The sequence below is a fragment of the Meleagris gallopavo genome, chromosome 2 (assembly GCF_905368555.1).
Source record: "Meleagris gallopavo chromosome 2, MGAL_WU_HG_1.1, whole genome shotgun sequence".
NCBI classification, from domain to species: Eukaryota; Metazoa; Chordata; class Aves; order Galliformes; family Phasianidae; genus Meleagris; species Meleagris gallopavo.
The window spans coordinates 2,608,901-2,628,827 of NC_139405.1; the positions used below are offsets into that span (position 1 = coordinate 2,608,901).

The 19,927-nt window shown below is 35.7% G+C and overlaps 1 protein-coding gene across 3 annotated transcripts in view; it reads right to left on the bottom strand.

Moving 5' to 3' along the window:
• The window catches only part of EML6 (EMAP like 6), a 115,806-nt gene that overhangs the window by 41,452 nt on the left and 54,427 nt on the right, over positions 1-19,927 (bottom strand). For all 3 annotated transcript variants that reach the window (XR_014881793.1, XM_085218591.1, XM_085218592.1), the window contains exons 8-16: positions 16,816-16,953; positions 14,401-14,657; positions 11,607-11,819; positions 10,570-10,737; positions 9,900-10,006; positions 6,053-6,171; positions 5,237-5,423; positions 4,449-4,554; positions 941-1,034 (exon numbers count right to left, since the gene is read on the bottom strand). Coding sequence is in view for 2 of the 3 variants with exons in the window: in XM_085218591.1 (XP_085074717.1) it covers positions 941-1,034; positions 4,449-4,554; positions 5,237-5,423; positions 6,053-6,171; positions 9,900-10,006; positions 10,570-10,737; positions 11,607-11,819; positions 14,401-14,657; positions 16,816-16,953 (1,389 nt within the window). In the remaining variant the exon portion in view is untranslated. The remainder of the gene's footprint in view (positions 1-940; positions 1,035-4,448; positions 4,555-5,236; positions 5,424-6,052; positions 6,172-9,899; positions 10,007-10,569; positions 10,738-11,606; positions 11,820-14,400; positions 14,658-16,815; positions 16,954-19,927) is intronic.

Sequence of the window (19,927 nt, forward strand, 5' to 3'; positions counted from 1 at the left end):
GGATAAAAAAATTATTGCTTTGTGGTACACTACTAACAGACAGTGTTGCCAGGAGAAAATCTTATTTATTCTGGAACAAGTCACAGTTTAACACTAAGTTATATTGTTCAGGCATTATTTCACAATTCTCCAGCATTCTTCAATTAATAAGTGACTTGTATGTTGCGTGGCTGTAGACAGCAGATGAAATGAACTCCCTTCCTTCCTGGTATGTAAGTGCATTCTTAGATCTACATAATTCCAATATTTTGATCTCAGAGCTACCCCAGGTTTACCCGAGGTGTGACCGAGTTCTCATACTACAACTGTACAACTTTTTCAGTACAAAGAAAACTTTACTTTTCTCCTCTGAAAGACTGCATTGCAAACACAAACTGTAATATAGTCCTCTTCCCAACAATGGTCTCTTGAAGCAATTGCAAAAGCTTCTTCACTGCAGGTGAAAGAGCTATGCTTCCAATGAGGTAAAGAGCTGAAAAGAGCTGATTCAGAAAGAATGCAAAAATCAGTAGAGGTAGAAAAATCCACGTATACCGGACAGAATCCATTTTTCTTTCTAGAAAAGTGAGCTGCAGATGTACACCAATGTAACCCAGCACACAAACACAAAAATGAACACATGACTTTTTTGGTAAGTTCTGCTCTGACTCAGAAAATAAAATGAGGTGAAAAAATTAACTGAAGTGGAAAATCAGTAAGTGAACTTTGATATCAATATAACGATCCTAACAGAAAGGTGAGGAAAATCTTGATAGAAAAAGTTCACAAGATTTCCAAACAATAACTTGTAAAGGCTTGGGAACTACATCTGGATAGACTGCTCTGAAACTCCATTCTGTTTTCAGAGGTGTGCTGGTTTTTTTTTCCTCAGAGTAACATGCATGGGTGATCAGATTCCAAAAAATGTAATCACAGGACACACACTGAGATAAACTCTTACCTGGTTGTTGCTAGCTTCTCTCCTTTTTTCCAGTCCCAAAACACAATGGCATGATTATCATCAAGCCCAACAGATGCCAGACATTTTCCATCAGCTGTACAAAAGCAGAACTTAATGTTAAAAGTGATTAGTCTTTAATTGAACATACAGCAGATTTACAAACACACTGTAAACTGAATTTCAAATGATATTATAAATGTAAGAAAAGAAAGCATGTCATGGGTACAAATGATTCCACTAGATTTACTTCAGGGTTCACAAGGCTAAATAGACTCTCATTGCTGGACTGGCCTCACAGTATTTAGCATCTTACATGATTAAGTTCTATGAGAAACAGGCCCAAGAGGAGAAGGGGAATTAGAGTTCACAGTTGAATAACATGGGCCTAGAAAGAAGGAAGGAATGAAGCTGAAAAACAAGAAATAAAACCAAAACAGTTTTTAAAAAGTAAAGAAAAAAAAATACAAACAAGGAGACAAAAAGTTAATGTGAAAAGAAACCAAAGGAGACAGCAAGAACCACTCTAGAACAGCTTTAATGAGCAAAACCACTATGAATATAGCTGATACAAGAGGTAGATATGCAGTGACATGCATTATTTCTTTAGGAAAATGCATTTGTACATTTCAATAGTGATAATTATTTTTAAAGGTAACTCAAATAAGTGAAGGAAAAAAGCTGACAAAATATTTTGTTAAGAATGCAACATTACAACTCTATTCACATCAAACAGGCTTCATGCACTAATAGAGGCTACACATTCTGATTAATAACCAGTACTACAAATGTTAAATTTGCCACCAGAGGGCACAATCAAACATTGCATGAACATAATTATAACATTAGAATCATAAGAGGATCAAAACAGTCCTACAAAAGTGATCTGGCTCTGTACAGTGGCCAATAGCAGATGCTTTTGGAAGTATGGGCAGACAGAAAGGGTAGTATAGAGTTAGGCACCAGATCAACTAAGACAGGAAGAAAAAAGGCATCTTTGGGGTTCAGGGCAATTTTTTTTTTTTTTTAAAGCTTTATATAGTGCAACCTGTAACTAATTTGGAAACATCTCTTATTAACACAATGAAAATTGCCTTCCCAGGCCAAACTAGCCCTCTGATCCTGTAGTATCTGCTCCATTCAGTGTCAAGAACCTAAACTAAAGCCAGTTAGTTAGGAAATGAGGATATTTTTCAATATGTGCTTTTTCAGGATTAGGTTTAAAGCAACACTGTCATTATGCCAATGATTCTTACCTCTTAAAAAACAGTTATTTATGCCCATAGAGTATGTGATCAATACGATTTTATGAAGCTATATATATTTTAATATATGGAATGTAACTAACTGGAGAGAAATCTAATTTTAATGAGAATATACAACACAAAGTATTTCCTAACTGTATGAAATTTTGTTCAAATATAGTTCTCAATGACATTTTTTCTTTTTTTAACATCTACACACACACACACACTCTATGTCCATCAGATCATCTCTATCCATTTCCCCTTCTCCTGGTACCAAGTTTATTAGGTTTCACACTGCAGTGTATCAGCAATTTCACATTGCTTGGATGAACACCAAGGCTCCTCTTCTGATAATGGAATATGAGTCAGTTCCAGACTTATCTTTGTGGAAGTCTCTTCCATATGGTCCTGTCTAATAAATGTGATCTAATGTGCCATAATGAATTCTCACATTACTACAGAGCAGAATGTGAAATAGATCATGCTTAATTGAAGCCCACAGAAAAACCTGAGTTCAGAAAATGATAGTTAGGGTAAAGTAGCGGGTAGCCACAATATTTGTTAGACTTTGTTTAAAATCTTTTATAATTTAAGTGTGATGTAGGACAGTTCTAGTCTGAAGATAAAATGGATATATCACACCAAGGGCCAGGTCTATTAGAAGAGCTGAGTGCATAAGGAGAAGCAGAATTTTAGAATTCTACTTTGTCCTGAGATCATGAGTTCATGATGAATTTTTACACTGGTAGAATCACTGATTGTAAGGGTTGGAAGGGACCTCAAGAGATCAGTGAGTTCAACACTCCTGCTAAAGCAAATACCCTACAATAGTTAGCATGGGTAGACATCCAGATGGGTCTTAAATATCTCCATAGAAGGAGCCTCCACATCCCCTCTAGGCAACCTGTTCCAGTGCTCCATCACCCTTTCTGTAAAGAAGTTCTTCTGCATGTTAGTATGGAACTTCCTTGTCCTATCACAACACATCAGCACAAAGAGCCTGGCCTCGTCCATTTGCCTCCTACTTCCCTTTAGATGTTTATAAACATTTATCAGATCTCCTCTGAGTCTTCTTTTCCCCAGGCTGAACAGACACAGGTTACTCCACCTTTGCTCATATGGGAGATGCTCCAGGCCCTTATAATCATCTTTGTGGCCAGTGCTACAATTGTTGCTTGCCATAAAGAACCAGAACACCCTGCTTTGCTCACCTTTAACATACTGGAGTGACTATGTGCACTCTTGGATGTGCCCCTCTCTTTTCAAACTGAGCAATTTAGATCCTATTCCTGCTTAGCAGCACGCAGGAGTTAGGCACTGTTTCATTAACTATCCATAAATGTTTAATCTGATAATGCATAGCTTTCTAAGTACTGTACAAGCACTCTCCATAAGTCTTTTGGCTCAAAGGAATCATTGTAATCACTTCTTAAATCCTGTGTTATATATTATCCATAAGCACTATATTCTCACAAATGAATTAAAAAAATTTTTAAAGGCTCCAAATAATTTCTGTCCTGTTTTCCAAAGTTAGGCTCATCTGAGACTAACTGCTCAAGTCACTTTTCAAACTATGATTAAGACTCTTAGCAAGACTGTAAACAAGGAAGAGTAGATTGGTACTCCAAGAGTAGTGTTTCTTTCCCTCTTTCTCATTCATACTTGGGAGGAGTAGACAGATGGGTAATATCTGTCTATCTCATGTTTATAGCTTCACCCTACCATGATGTAAAGGTTTTTTTTCCTGCGTGATGATATGAATATTGGATCACTGCACCCTGCACACTGCACAGGAGCTGCCCTTAGACAGCTGAGAGCTCAGGTCATTCATCCCAGAAAGGCAAGTAGGAGAAACAGCAGACAATGTTTATCATATCTGCTTCTGCAAACTCACTGAAAAATGTTAGCAAATTGGAAGAACTGCATGAGCCTGGAGATCACAATGCCTTCTCATTTGTACACTTCAAGTGATCTCTCTGCCTGCTTTTAAATTATGCCATCATGTAGAAAGTCATTTGAGTCCCAGCTGTACACTCAGTATTATGAATTAGACATTAAAAAGAATTAGTGATGGATTGTAAAAAAGTCCTATAACTGATTCATTGCTCAAACAGTTTTTATCCAAACTGTCAGAAGGCTTTTATGCAGAACTTGTATTGGCTGTAAAATGGTCATTTAACACAAAGAACAAAACTGTCATAGCTACTCAAATGAAAGTTTCACCAAGAGGATTGCTTTTTAATTAATCATTTAGAGCAATGTACCTGAAAAATCCAGTGCACACACTCCTCTTTGATGCTGGCCTTTGAGTAATGATAAACACTTCAATGTCTGCGTGTCCCAAACATGAATAGCAGCATCTCTTCCAACCTGAATCAGAGGATTAATCGGAATATCTGCTCATAAAAGTTCAAAGCACACCAATATCAGTAATTAGCACTATCACATCTTCAAAACACTCCAGAGGTAACTATTTTTCTCCTTGCTGTATTTTATCTTTTTCACAGACTATTTTCTCCTCTGTATCACAACTCGTTTCGGGCACATTGGAGCGTAGAACTTTGATATACTGCATTCCATTCTCACAGCCTCATTAGTTGTGTGGCATGAGAAGTATTTCTGCCTCTATGGTGTAAACTGGATCACAGAATCAGTCAACTTAGAAATTTTCCAAACTAAAGCTTTTTTACTGTTCTTTTACACACTGTTATATATTCACCCTCATTCTTCTCTCTCAGGGATGCCTAGTTTAATTAGAAATGAAAGTCCACACAACCTTCTCCCTCAGCTCCTTATTTTCTTACCTCTTTCCCTTCCCTTCTCTATATATCCATGCACACAATCCCCTTTCTCTAAACTTGCCCTACACTGAGACCAAGTAATGATACATCAAAATGCCCAAGACGTAGATAAAATACAGCTCCCACACTTCACAGATAAAAGCAGAAATTCAAAGTGAATGTAAAATAGTAAATCTGTATTTCTCTAATTATAAATCATAAAGGCAACTTATTTCCATGGATTTCTAAAATCATCTCTGCTAAATACCTACCTGCCCAGTAGCAACATAGTCTTTCACTGGGTGAATGCTTAGGCTGAGGATGTCATCATCATGGCCAAGATACAGCCTTTGAGAGTGCTGCTGCCTATTGTAAACAACAGCTACAGCAGCAATGTGATACACTACTTCTCCAGTCTGTGTGTAGAACAAGTTATTTCGACAGTCATAGCCCCTATAACTGAAGTAAACATGAAACAAGTTACATTCTGTTTCAAAAATATCCTGGTACATTGCATAACAAATTGTGCAAATTAATTTGATAGTACAACCCTGCTGTCTCAAAACTATCTCACCACATAGGCAGAGAGATACTATTCCCACCAAAGTCATCAATCTTCATGGTTTACTTTGCACCAAACTCTTAAATTTAGTACTGACGTCAGAGGAAAGAATATGCAGGTGCACAGAATTACAACCAGTTTTACAGAGATTTGGGTTCAAGAACAAAGCTGTCAGGCAATTTGACAAACCACAGCCATCAGAAACAGAATCTTTGCTCTGGGATACATATGGCTGAGTCAATAGGAGGTTTTAGAAGGTAATTTTATAAAATGTACTGCTCAGGTATTATTTAATACATGGCTATATTATTACAATCTTCTCTTGTTCCTTACTTAACACAACTGAAAGAAAACAGTCTATAGTTGATATTCCATAAATTATCTACAGCAGTGACAAATATCAGTAAGCTCTGATATTGAGTAGCTCTGATCAGAGTAAGCTCTGATATTGAGTGTAATTGTTAGGATGTTTTAACAACCAGAAAAAAAAAAAAGGAAAAGAAAGCATTATTTAATATTGCTCTACCCGTGTATAAACTGCAATTTTAGACTGTCCTCAGGCGCTCGTTCTCTTTTAAGGAAGGGAACAGAATGATTTTTCTCTTTACTTTGTTGTTTCAGCTGAGGTAGGTCTTCTTTGTAAACCTGAAGAATAATTGTTAACATTAATGGCACAGCTCCAAAAACTTCTGAATATTTGTGTATATGCAAGAAAGACACCACTTCATACAAGTCTTACAACTTAATACACTGTTAAAATGATGGTCAGTAGTTACAAGAATGAATAGTGACTTCCTCTTTCCTACAGAACTCCTAATGATAATAATAAATCTATTCCAGACAGTGGAGTCTCCTGACACATGAAGGACACAGCATTTTTCTATGAGATTCCATTGTCTGTAATGAAAAAGATTCACAATACTGGCCGAAACCATTAAGTCTCTAAGCATCTTTGTAACTTCAAATGTACTTCAGTGTATGTAATCAGAGCTGAGCATAATGAACTAATTCTGCCTAGCTATCATGATTAAACATACAGTGCCCAACTGTACCTAAGTGATTTGCCAGTACATCTGAAATCAGAAAGGAGAATCTCTATAAATAACACTACGGACACAGATACTATGCATTAAAATCTTTCAGGAATTCTCAAACTCTGTGGGATTGATGATGATGTTTGAAGCCTCTTGAAAGCTGTGGCATTAAATTACATGTGTTACAACATGGAGACAGAGATTGATTATTATTTTTTTTCCTCCTTTTCTGTACCTACATTTCTTGTTTGTTTCATTTTTCCACAAAGTACAATTAGTAGAACTGTATCTGTCCTCAAAGACAACATGCTGGATTTATACGAGTAAAATGTTCATATAACTTGAGATGAGTTTTTGACAGTGGTAACTAAGTAGAACCTTAACACACAACTCATATGGGTTGTACTTCGTCCTGAGCGTTCTTGACTATCTACTCTGCTCCTCAGTGAATGCTGCTAATGAATAAGAAGTAAGGATTATTGTTTTCTAATACATTTCAATATCTAAGAACCTATCTCTAGAATATCTAATATCCATCCCTACACTGCTTCAGCCATAAACTCAGAGAAAAAAAGAAAGCGTAATGCTATAATGCAATGGAAAGTACCATGATAATAGCAGGGAGGCAAAGTCTTATGTACAGCAAATGAGGACAAATCCAAACACAGCAGCTGTGGACACAGAAATGAAGTGCACCTGAGCTCCCCGGGTTGGCTCTGCCCCCCACCAGGTGCTCAATCACTGGTTCAGGCCCTGACTTAGCATTTCCAAAAAGCCATACCCACTTCTAAAAATGAGATTCATGGTTTTAAATTTCCAAGTGCTTTTATAAATAATTTCCTCTAACAAGTGATTTTCCTCTACGTGTAGCTTATATGCTTGATGTTGTCTCATATTTCCTGTCTAAGATTCTATTTCATGCTGCTTCTAGCTTTGCCATACATTAATCTGCTTGATACGTTTCACCTTAACTGCCTAAAACTATTTTTTCATTTTCAGTTTTTAATTCCAGATGTTCTTTTTGACACACAGTGTGGAGGAGGATGCTGTCTGATTTGCATGCAGAGGGAGAATAAGGAGAAGGGGGAGGCTGGGACAAGTACACCAGACAGTTATGGGGTAAAAGAAAGGCCACGGAGAAAATATTGCAAAACCTCTGTTTCACTTGGCAAACACAACAGATCTCCATAACAAAGAGGTAAAATAAGCTCTTGGCTGAAGGACCTGAGCCACTTAATGCAGAATCTCTAACATGCAGAGAAAAGACAAAGCATAGTCCTTTACTAAAGCACAGAATGTTAGAGGTGACCTGTCAGCATTCTAGAAAGAAACTCCATGTCTGCCATTAAGTGAACCAAGCTTACTGTACATTTTGCATTCTTGGGTACATAGCATGAGATTATGTCTGGTCTGTAGAAGTTCTGACCTTTCACCATTGCAATTGCTCAGGTAACTTGTCAAGGTGACAAATAGTGATCTCCTCACAATAATGGCTTCCAAAAATCAGGCCCCAGGTATTTTAAACCAGAAGCCAAAAATCAGGAGAGAGAGAGAGAGCGAGCAGAATTTGATGTTGATGTTCCCTTGCCTTCACAACAAAGATAACAGCACCCTTCCACATTATAGACTGTTATAAAGATCAGTGATTGTGAAGCACTCAATATTGTGAAGATCAGCCAAGTCCTGAGTGCCAGACAAGCCCATAGCAACCAAACAGATGCAAGGTACATTGAGTCAGCAAGTCAGAATCTGATCCAGAGATGGCAATACGGGATAGTTACTGTAACTGATTGCAAGTTCTCAACCAGCCACCAGTGATTGCCAGACACTGGCAAATATGATAAAGCAGGTCCAAAATCAAACAAAGACCCAAGACAGTCCAAGGGTCTGGATCAGCAGGGTACGTGGTCAGGCATGAGCATGACAGCAGCACCCCAGCACTTCATCAGAACTGAAGGGCATAAGAGATGTCTTTTAGCCAGGATGAGTGTAAAGACATTTTTATGATATAGAACCCACTATTCAAAACATATAGCTCATGTAAAACCAGGCAGAAGCTAAGGTATGTAACAAAATAATTTTCAGCGAGGATAGAGTTCGAGTGAAAAGAACTGCATTTCTCTGTGGAAAAGACATTCAAGGGCAAGCTCAGAAGTTGATAAAGTAATCACCAGAGAGAAATCACAAGAAGTCCAAGGAGAAAGCAAGAGAAGCACTGGGACTATGATCACAAGAGAAAGAGAACAGAGAGGGCTTTTTTGTTATTCACTGAATAGAACTTGAAATGAAGATATTACTGATGTATCTGAAATAGGTTTTCATAAAGAAACAAGATTGTGTTTCAACTTTGTAAATAAATGGATCTGAATCAGACAACTTCAAAGTCTATTTTGCTTTCCTGTTTATGGAAGTAATCAAAAGGATTCTAAATAATGTTAAGTCACACTGGCCAAAGCAGAATGAGTCTTACGCACAAACAATATGAGGAGTATGAGCCAGGCTAAATCATTCTGTGATGTTCCATTAAAATTTAATAGAATTTTAAACACTTTAAAAATTAAAGCTGAAAGGATACTCATTACATTTTTATTTTAATCAAAATAATAGAACAATTATCATAAATTGACATTGAAAGATGAGATTAAAGAGTGAAATGGTGTACTACAATTCCTGAAAAAAAATCAATGTAGTAAAGAATAGTCATTTGATTTTGTCCTTCTAGCATGGAAGCAATCTATTTAAATTTACCTTAGAACACAGTTGTACTGAAAACAGGAAGGAAATAAAGTGTGTTAAGTGATCATTAGACATCAGTTTTACTTGGATCTCAAAAACCAGAGAGATTTTAATTATTGGAAGTTTTATCATTGGTAATAAAGAAGAATCTGTCACAAATAAATGTATTATGCAGGCTTTACACTCATTAAGAGGATTATTCTGCTTTGAATATGCAGAAATCATAGAAAAAAAAATCCATGATCTCTATTTTACAAATTATGCTTCTCAATTTAATAGGACAGAATGATCTTTTCTAACACGTATCAAGGGAATGGGGATAGCAATATGCTCTTGCAAAATGTTTGACTTTGCTCTGTAAGCTATATTCCTTATTTCAATAGATAGTTTTACATACAGATATGCTAAAGCCCTTATAAATTCCCATCTGCAGCTAAAGTAAACTCTGTTTTTATGTATATTGGTTGCGTAATCAGTTGAATACTGTCAAAATAATCTTCTTAAAGAGGATGATGAATTAGCTGGAAACTCTTTTACTTATGTTTACTAAATACTGAGGATAACTTGTCAGATAATTGGCACAGTGTATTACTTTTGACTCACCTGACGATCATAGTTGATTTGAGCTTCTTGCTCGATGTCAGAATCTAACTCTGGCACATCAGATAAATCTGAATCTGATTCTTCACTGTAGGAATCAATGCCACCCTCTGCATAAAAATAATCAATACATAGCAGACATCTAATTACAAGGAAATAGCATGCAATGCTTTTATTATAATTTGGTAGTATTCAACTTTGGAATCAAAAGCAGCTTGTAAGAATCATATGAGGTGACTGAATGTGTCAGGTTTAATTTCTGTTCCTCCTTTTTCAGTGCCTGGGGCAGGATGGTGGCAGAGGGAAGAGAATAACTAAGTAGTTATTAATACATTTCCATCATCTGAGAGAATAATGCTTTTTTTCACAGGTTTTGGAGTGATGACACACAAATGGTAAATAAAAACTTCCAGTGTGATCATTATCTGTGTTTAAGAAGATTTGCTATAACAAAAGCATTTTGCCAATTCTGCGGGTACTGGCTGATTTTTTGCCCTTTTATTGAAAGGAACAATATTTTCAGCAATTGACATTATGTAGTGTGTATGGCTTTTAAGTGTACAACATACCAAGGAATCAAAACTATTTTCTCAATTCAGTAAAATGCATTTCATCATTGCTGCATTCTCTGTTGATTTCATTCAATAAATAACTCAAAAAACACCATTTTTACCTTGTGGAGCTGTTTCGAGGATGCCATTTGTTATCCCTTCTGGAATAAATTGCCACTGAAAAACAGAGTGATCAGCACCTCCTGTACTTAAAACCCACTGAAAATCATGGGACCATCGGACATTGGTTACATGTGCTGAATGGCCAACATATTTTCTAAATTTAGCTCCTAAAAGGCACAAATAGAACAGCTCATGTAGAAGAATAAAGAAAAGTTTGTCTTTTAAAAGAAACAGGCTCTAATTTCTCCTAGGAAACAGAAATGAAAGTTACAAAAATACTTAAATGCCTGCTTTGATATTCTGGTACTGATAGTAATTATAGAAAAATAAATGGCATAAAATACCTCAAGAAATAGGTTTACTTCAGTTTTCAGAAAAAAAAAATAATTAAATCCTGGCAAGAAGTATCTATATCTGTATTTAAACAGACATATGTATCTGTACAGATAAGGTTAGTTTTTTATACTATGGCCGTTAATGCTCAAGTGAATTATACACATGGTAATACACAGCATCAGAAAATAGACTGATTTCAACTTAAACATGAAAGAACACAGAAAGTCAAAAGGCTGTTACTTTTAGTTGTGTTTATATTATATATGTTACAGTGTAGATACCAAGGAAAAAACCCATGTTAAAAAAAATAAATTACAGCCAACTCCAAAGATAAATAACTCACTCAGAGCTATACTGACTTGTTCTAATAGACAGAAAACCCTGCTGAGGTTTGTGAGAATGTTACCAACATAAATTTGAATGACAAGGTAGTATCAGAATACCTACATGGTTAAATGATATGTTCTCAATGGTTTTCAAACAAGTGCAAATACATTGGCAGGGAACTGCTAAATAGGAAAGTTAAAATCTCATCATTCTGTCCAACAAAACTAATTGTGAGTTGTTCACATAGAAATGTGAACCTGAATCTAATATACCTGAATGTAATATACCTGAATCTAATGCCATTATCAGAAAATATACTGCTGTGGAACTAAACAAACATTGCATTCTTCAGAAATAGAAAATACTGTCTTACCTTTCCTTAGGCATGGAAATCTGAATAACTTAACCAGCCCAAAATCATCCCCAGTCACCAGCACTGAGCTGCTGTAATTACCATCCACAGAGTTGACATCTGTCACGTTTGTGTACTTTGGCCAAATACCATTTACTTCAGATCCTATCACACAGGTCCACGAGGCCCAGTGAATTCCTTTGATCTCATCTTTGTTAGTTAGATGCTTACCAGCTGAAAATACACAAGTGAATATCATTTGTTTTTCAGTAAAACTCTTTTTTTTTCATCACATTTACCTTTATATTCTTCTTAGTATCAGACTTTAACCTCAATAAATTGAAAAGACTCACAGTTTTCTTTAAACAAGCATAGTCTTGTATTTGTGGCATTTGGGGACATCACGTGTCTTATAAGCTCTAATGCAGCTGCACACAAACAAGCTAAAAACATATAAAAGGGTAAAAAAGTAATCGCTCCACATCACTTCTACCAAAGAAATGCCTTCAATACAAAGCATGTGTGTGTGTTCCTAGAGTACTTTCAAGTTCTTTGAGATCAGTAATACAAATTTTAAAACAAAACTACACATGCAAGCTATGTAGCAATTGTTTGCCTTAATCATAGAAGGTCACTGAACTTCGTATATTTACTCAATGAATCATTCTGTGGTACTTTTTACCTACAGAGAGTGCTTCATAATTTACTGGATATAGCCTGACTTTGTGATAAATCTGAGTGCTATTTGTGTAAGTATCTTTTTTTCATGTTTTCTGCATGCTAGGAAAATGAACGTAACTGGTGATGAACATTTCGTGTACATGATTTACTTCACGACAAAAATATTAGCAGTAGTATTAATATACCAGCAACAAAGAACAGAACCTGACCATAGTATCGTGTTTAAAACAAAAGACTTTCCAAGAAAAATGTTATAAAAAAAGTTGGAACTGTCAATTTAGTGGCTCTATGGGACAAACATAATTGAACACTGAGACAAATTTTAAGTATTTAAAGAGATGTCAACTAAAAAGAAGCCGATATCTCATCTAAAAATTTAACTGAACTGCTGTGCAATTTGAACTGGGTCAGGTGTTAGCTTCAGCATGAATCTAGCTTAGATAGCTAGGCCTAAGAAAATACAGGCGATACTTGAAATTAATTGTATTTTTTTGGTTTGTTTTCATAACTGCTAAAAATAGAGAGCATCTTTAATTTTCGTCCTAGAATGATACAAAGCTATCAGAAATGCACAGCCCAGTGGATAGACTATCCTAGGTTTTTTAACCTAAAGCTAAAGACTCTCATTCTAAAAATGTGATGGATTGGATTAATTTGATATGCCTGGGGGTTTATCTATGCACTACTCATTAATAGTCATCAAAACCATCATCATTTCTTAAAGTTGATGTATTCTGCATTTATTCATGTGCGTTAAAGAGAGGAAGGTAAAGGGAAGATATGAGTTTGGAAACTTTAAGTGAATTCAACTGAACTCAAACTGTTTACATATAAATTCTCACTGTAAATACAAATAAATAAGGCTTAAAACACTCTTGCATTACTTTTGATAAAGATATTTCCCTCAGGGGCAGTGGAAATTCAGATTTTGACTGAAACTGAGTATTTGCTCAGAGCCAGGAACAACTACCTTTCAAAGAGGCATGATACAGCCACAGTCAGCTGAATTCATAATTAACCTGCAGACAAATCTGGATAAGAAAAATACGGCCTAGATTCCCTGCATTAAGAAGGTCGCCATACTAGCTCAAATGAGAACAAAATCCTATCCACAAGTTCTCTTCTGTTCTTTGACAATTTCTTCTGAATATCAGAAAGCACTTTCAATTACAAGTTAGAATAAATCAATTTACCCTAATGGAAGAATTAAAACTATTTTTACAGGACAATCATCCTCAGAGGTGACAAGTAAGTTGGACTGTAAGGATGAAGACAGGGCATATACATTAATGCAGCTGAGGTCCCTAACAAAATGTAAAAAAGATAATTAAACGTTTAGCACAAATTAATTTATTTACTTTGGTGAGATGAATATAAATCTTGCCCCATGAGTGAAAGTGAATTCTCTACTTTCGTTCCAAGCTCATTTTGAACTGCCATCACAAACTGTTAGTATTTCTTATAATTTTGAGCTTTATTGCAAGAACAGGAAAGGTACTGATGTAACATGGATGATAACATACTGTGGCATCTTTTGTTTATTTGAACACTTCCCAGTTTTTGCAGATTGGGCTGTGCTACTTCAGCCTCAGCTGTTACCAACTGCCTTTTGGATTTCTGCTGCATGCTCCCTGGTACAATCCATGCATAGATGAGGGCAGTTGGGGTATTCAATTACTCTGCCAAAGTTTAGCAGTGATAGTTTGAACACTGTTTCTAATAACATGTTTTAACACTGAAACCAGTTCTTCTGTTTTTACTAATTAAATTCTTTAAAATGTTCTGTAATCATTCATCATAAAGGAAATGCAACAGGGAATTAAGTGCTTTAGTAGTTACCTGTGAAACAAAATTCAGTTCTTAAGTGAGTCAACCTGTAAAAGTTTGCCACATAAAAGCATACAATTTGTGTAAACATAAATGGAGAGACAGCTTTTACTTAAACAAAGCTTTTACTTAAACAAAGGTGAGTATATGCTGAGAATAAGGGTGTAAAAACGAACTGTAGTATCCTGTAAGTTCCAGTCACAAAAATCTGCTTGCAAATGTACTATATATATAGTATTTGTATCGTTTACTTCAGATCAACACAGAAGTTTACTTGTTCATTCCATGTTCATACTTGTAAACTTACATGGCATCTTGTAGAACAGTCTCTCTCCTGCGCCATCATTGGTTTGCAGGAATTTACTATCCACAGACCAGTCAATATGAGTTATAAAACTAGAAGATTTGTTGCATTCTCCTATTTTTTTGTATCGCTGAGCAACTGCATAGATATCCACAGGGCCATCATTAGAACCCACAGCAAGGTAAGAGCCATCAGGTGAGAATTTCATTTCATGGATTACTTCTTTTCGGTCTTTAATGAGAACTACCTCTGTCATGTCTCTGCAAGAAACAATAGTGAAAATGTGACTATAAACTTTTGAACATGCAGTCTATAAATATTTAAGACAAGTATGGCGACAAATACCTTGTACAAGAGACATAGATTTCACAAAAAAATCTCCTACTGCTTCCACGGGCTTTAAGCACATCCTTAAAGCAAAAAATAGGAACAACAATGTCACTTTTCTCTCCACTCTCCTATTTTAGCTGTGGAATAGTCAGCTGTGTAGCCTACACTAGACCAATTCTGTTTGTTTTTTTTAAATAGTAAGTTGAAAAAGACTTCTGTTAAGGAGTGATTATTATATCTCACAAGAATGTATCAGAATGGTCTTTTGGGAGATAACCATTTCTCCACATTGACTCTTTTGGGGAGACAGCAAACAGATTAGTGGCTATAAATTAAACTGGTAAAGCTAGATTTGATTACTCTCCCATGCAATGACCAGCTAGCTACAGTATTTGAGACACAGAGGACCTAAAATGTCCTTGTGATAATTCCTTGCATGAAGCTTTGAGAAAATAAAATTACAAATTTCTAAAAAAATCAAGAACACTATGCAGTCTCATCTTCTGAAAAACTCTCCCCTATCCAAATTATATTTGATACAAATCCATTTTCTGTGGAAATAGAAACCCTACAAGGAATCTCAAACTGCAATTCTCACAAAAGCAGACAAAGCTTTTGCAAGGAGGCTTCCCAAACTCTATGGATACGAAGAATAAATTAGAACTAAACTGAAATATATCTTCCCCTGAGTTGTCTGAATGATGAAGCAAGTCCTATTGCCATTACTTTTGGATTTATGAAGATAACTCATTCCAGATCACACATTTGAGTTGTAAGGCAATGTTCTGAGGAAGAGTCTGATCCAAATGTCACGCCTCAGTTACTTTCCATTTTAGTTTTCTTAAACATTTTTCCCGATTTCTGCCTCAATTCCTGCTAGAAGCATCAAATTTATGAAAAGGCTCAAAACCATTTAAGAAACAGTGAATTTCACTAAAGTTTCTTAAAAATGCAGATTCATAGAACTGTAATGCAGAATCACCCACAACTGAAGACAGACAGGGGCTTTTAGGAGACTGGTATGAATGAAAAGTTTAATATTACAGACGATCAGAATTCTTCAAAAAAAAGGATGAAATATATTTTCTTTAGAAATTTCCTTTAAAATGGTGGAGCTCCAAAATGATAGGAGAAATTTAGTTGGAAAAATTCTTATTTACTCATAGACATTTTTTTCTTTTAAATATATTTTGGCCAAAACAAAAACAAACAAACAAATCTGTTAGCTCTACCTTCTTTCTGAAAACCTGCAAGATAACTATTCCATAGTGGTAAATATTGCCACTGAGAAGGATCTTCCATGGCCAAGAACTCAGAAGAAAATAAAAAAATTAATGTCACTGAGTATATATTATTCAAAACAAGAATCTTCCATGAATTCCATGCTTTTCCCTCTTATAAACTAGTTGTTCAAAGTTTTTTAAGTTAGCTTTTTAAATTTACTAAAACTAACTTTAAAAAATGGAGTAATATTAAGAAAGTAGTAAACTCTTCCAAGTATCATTTAGAATAGTTAATGGTGTTATGAACTCATGCTACTTTTGTTGGCTAGATATTTTACTCCATGGCCAATTTCATGTTTTATCTGTCTATATCTATCTTCCATATATTACTCCAGACAGAAAATGCCTACTGGATAAGATGCATTCATGCAAAACATGCTTGTCATCTACTAGAAAATGGGAAATTTGCATATGGTTAGCAAATGCCCAATCACTGATTATGTTGATACTGCCTATTCTTGTATGTGGCAGAAATATGATCAATGAGACTCCTCTCAAAACTGTGTTATTGCTGTTACACACATTTCACTAAACATCTGCATCATTGCAGAATAAATAAACTTTGTCAATTTTGGTGCTGTGAGCTGATCTTATGTCTTGAATAAACCATAGGTTTGCTTCTCATTGCCAAACTACAGAAAGTAATATTATGGAAGGATATGGTCAATTTTTGCTCTCTTCTGTTCACTTTCATTTTCTGATGAACAGGAATAAAAAACTTTATAAAATTGTTTTGAGTTACTCAGGAGAAAAAAAAAAAAAAAAAGAAAACCCGAGAAATGAATGCCATATTTTCTCATCTTACCTTACTCTAAGAACAATGAAGGAGCCATCTTTCATACCAAGTGCTAACTGTGATCCATCAGGACTGAAAGACACACTCCGCACTGCTTCTTCCATGTTACAACGAGCTATCAAGGCGTGGTCAGCAAGACTCCATAGTCTGCATCAAAGGAAATTGAAAGCAGTAGAAACTTCTTCCTTACTCCACAGTATTCCAATATTATCAAGAGTGAAAATGAAAGGTCCAACTGAGTTGGCAATGGCCTATTTGCATACGCACCTTATGTTATGATTTTATAATGCACTGAGTTCCTTTCCAACTATGGAACAAAGAGATTTTTACTGACTTGGCCAACAGTCTTTGAGTTAAGTAGTTTTTAAAATCTCACAACTGCTTATCAAATTTGGAGGAGAAAGACGGTGTACTGACGGCCTGATTCAATATATGGAGATAGAATTTCCTGACAGTAGCACTAAATCTCTTTCACATCAGGTGAAATCCCAGGTTCAAATTCCTTTCAAAGTAAAGGAGTCCTTACAACCCCCAGTTCTGGTGGGGATGGCAGCTCAGACCTGAACACATCTGTGACAGTTGAAGAGTAAACAGGGGAAGGGAGAGCTTCAAGCTAAATGACATAAGCATTTTATGTCATTATCTAATAGAATTCTCCTGGATGAATAACAAAAATGCAATTTCCTCTAGACAGATGGAATCAATAGGGTGAAATTTTTGCTGGAAGAGAAAGTAACATTCAGAGCATAAACATTCCAATCATGGGGAAATGGTTCTTCTTTAACACTGATAAACTAAGAGGGCTGCTCTGAAAGTAATACCTCCTGTTTTATTATGTAGGTTCACAACTTCAGAGGTGGATGTTGGTGGTATGGCAGTAGAGGTTTCTACCAATTTCTGTGACATTCTGTTACTGTGCAACAGATGGCAGCAGAGGGGTTGTGTGACAAAATGGTGTCTGACACGGAAGTGTGTATGAAGCAAAAATGTGGAAATGAATTCCTCCACGCAGAAAAAATTATACCCACTGACCTCCATTGATGCTTGCTGAACATTTATGGAGACCGAACAGTGGATGTCAGCACCATAATGGGTGATGCATTTCAGCAGTGGTGACAGTGACATGAAAAACAAGCTATGTTCTGGGCTGCCATGCAGAAGTGTGGCATGCAGTCTCATGTTATCTAATGGTGAAAATGCATAGCTAATGGTGGTGATTATGTTGAAAAACAGTAGCTAAGAATTTGCTCAATCAAGTAGTGCTATTGTGCTCTTCATAGCTGTTGTAGTTTCCATGAAAATAAATAGGAGACATTACTTTCAATCTATGTAGTAAACAATAATGCAAGCTGATTTGCTGATTTGCAATACTTCAAATAAAAGGAATCAATAAATATGTTATTCTGTAAGATGGGGAAATGCAAACACTGTTGCCTATGTTTTTTGAAAGAATGGAGGGAGTTTCCTAGATCACTACAACCTAGTTCATCAGGTCTCAGTATTTTGAGATCTAAGACTTAGGAAAGAAAATAAAAAGTAAAGAATAATAAAACGCGGAAGAAGATCCATAAAAGATCTTTCGCAATAGATAAACTAAGTCAGCAATACCCAAAAATACCAGTTAGAAATACCAGGATTTTGAGGACAGTGTCATAGATCTAATATATTTTGTAAAGACTTATGAAATATTAAGTAAAATATTTTAATTATTGGCCAAACTCAAGAAAATGAGAACTTACATGAGAGCTGTACATTGTACCAGATAAAGTTCTATGCAGGCTTTACAGAAAGAAACAATTAGCTGGATGGAAGTTTCTACTGAGAATTCAAGTTTTGGAATATTAACATTCAATATTTTCTCTAAAGACACTGACATAAAAGATGAGAATGCTAATGAAATTTGCTATGGACAGCAAGCTGGGAGGCACTGTGAACCCAGAGATGAATTTTTTTATCATATTTGTAGAAACAGAAGATTCTTGATGATGAAACACACATGGAATGAAACTTAACCAAAATTTATATTTGCAAGTTTTATTCTCTAAAATTGTGCCACAAGCTTGAAACAAGGGGAACTATCAAAAAGAAGTAAGATCTCACACTATTCTTTCAAGTACAGAATGATTATGATCCACGAGTGAGTTACAGACAGGGAAAAGGAAATTTGATCCTAAAATGTATCCTGGGTGCTATTCCAGGAGGTACACAAAAACAATAGCACACAACACATAGTCATTTCATCCAACATGCTCTTTACAAAGTCTTCCAAGAACTTTGAATAAAAACAGGAACAGATGCAGTGAAGGATTACTAGGATGATCAAGAGAACCTAGACTGTATCACACTGAAGAAGACTAAAAGAGTTTAACCTCTATACCTTGGTGAAACAAAGGCTGGGAAGGGATAGTGTTGCTTCCAAAAATGCATCAGTAGGATAAACATCAAAGAAGGAGAAAAATTTATGTTGAAGGATCATGTTGGCACTAGAACAAATAGGATAAACAGAACATGAATATAGTTCAAATAGAAGGAAGTTCATGATCACACCAGCAGTAGCATTTAGATGCAGCCTTCAAGTATGAGTAAAAGGAGAGAAAAAGAGATTCAGTTTGATAAATTTTGTAGAAATAGAGCATTTGGCTGCCTGTATTGAGAAAGGGTGGTAACCTGTCAACTCAGCACTTCCTTTCAATCAGAAACTCTTTGGGACTTATCCAGTTAATGTTGTTAGGATAAATCCAGAATTAACACCCCTAAATGGCACTGGCTCTTTCTTAGTCTCAGAGATTCAAGGATGAGAAAAAAACCTGAAAAGGTGCCCCTGTGAAAGAATAGCAAGTACAGGTTCCTGGTGAAAAACAGATGTGGAATGCTAGAACTGGTTTCAAAGACAAAACAGAAGTAGGAATCAGATACAAGATTCTTAGGAGCCATGCAAGGGAGAACAGAACAAGTAAGAAATAGTAAAGACTGCAAAAGAAACACCAGGACAGTCTGCCTCCAAAACTTGCCTCCACATGAATCACTTACATTATGAGCATAATTGCAATACATGGCAGTGCAAGATGAATAATTCAATTTTCTTAGTAACGTGCAATCATAACCCCAAAATTTAATGTAA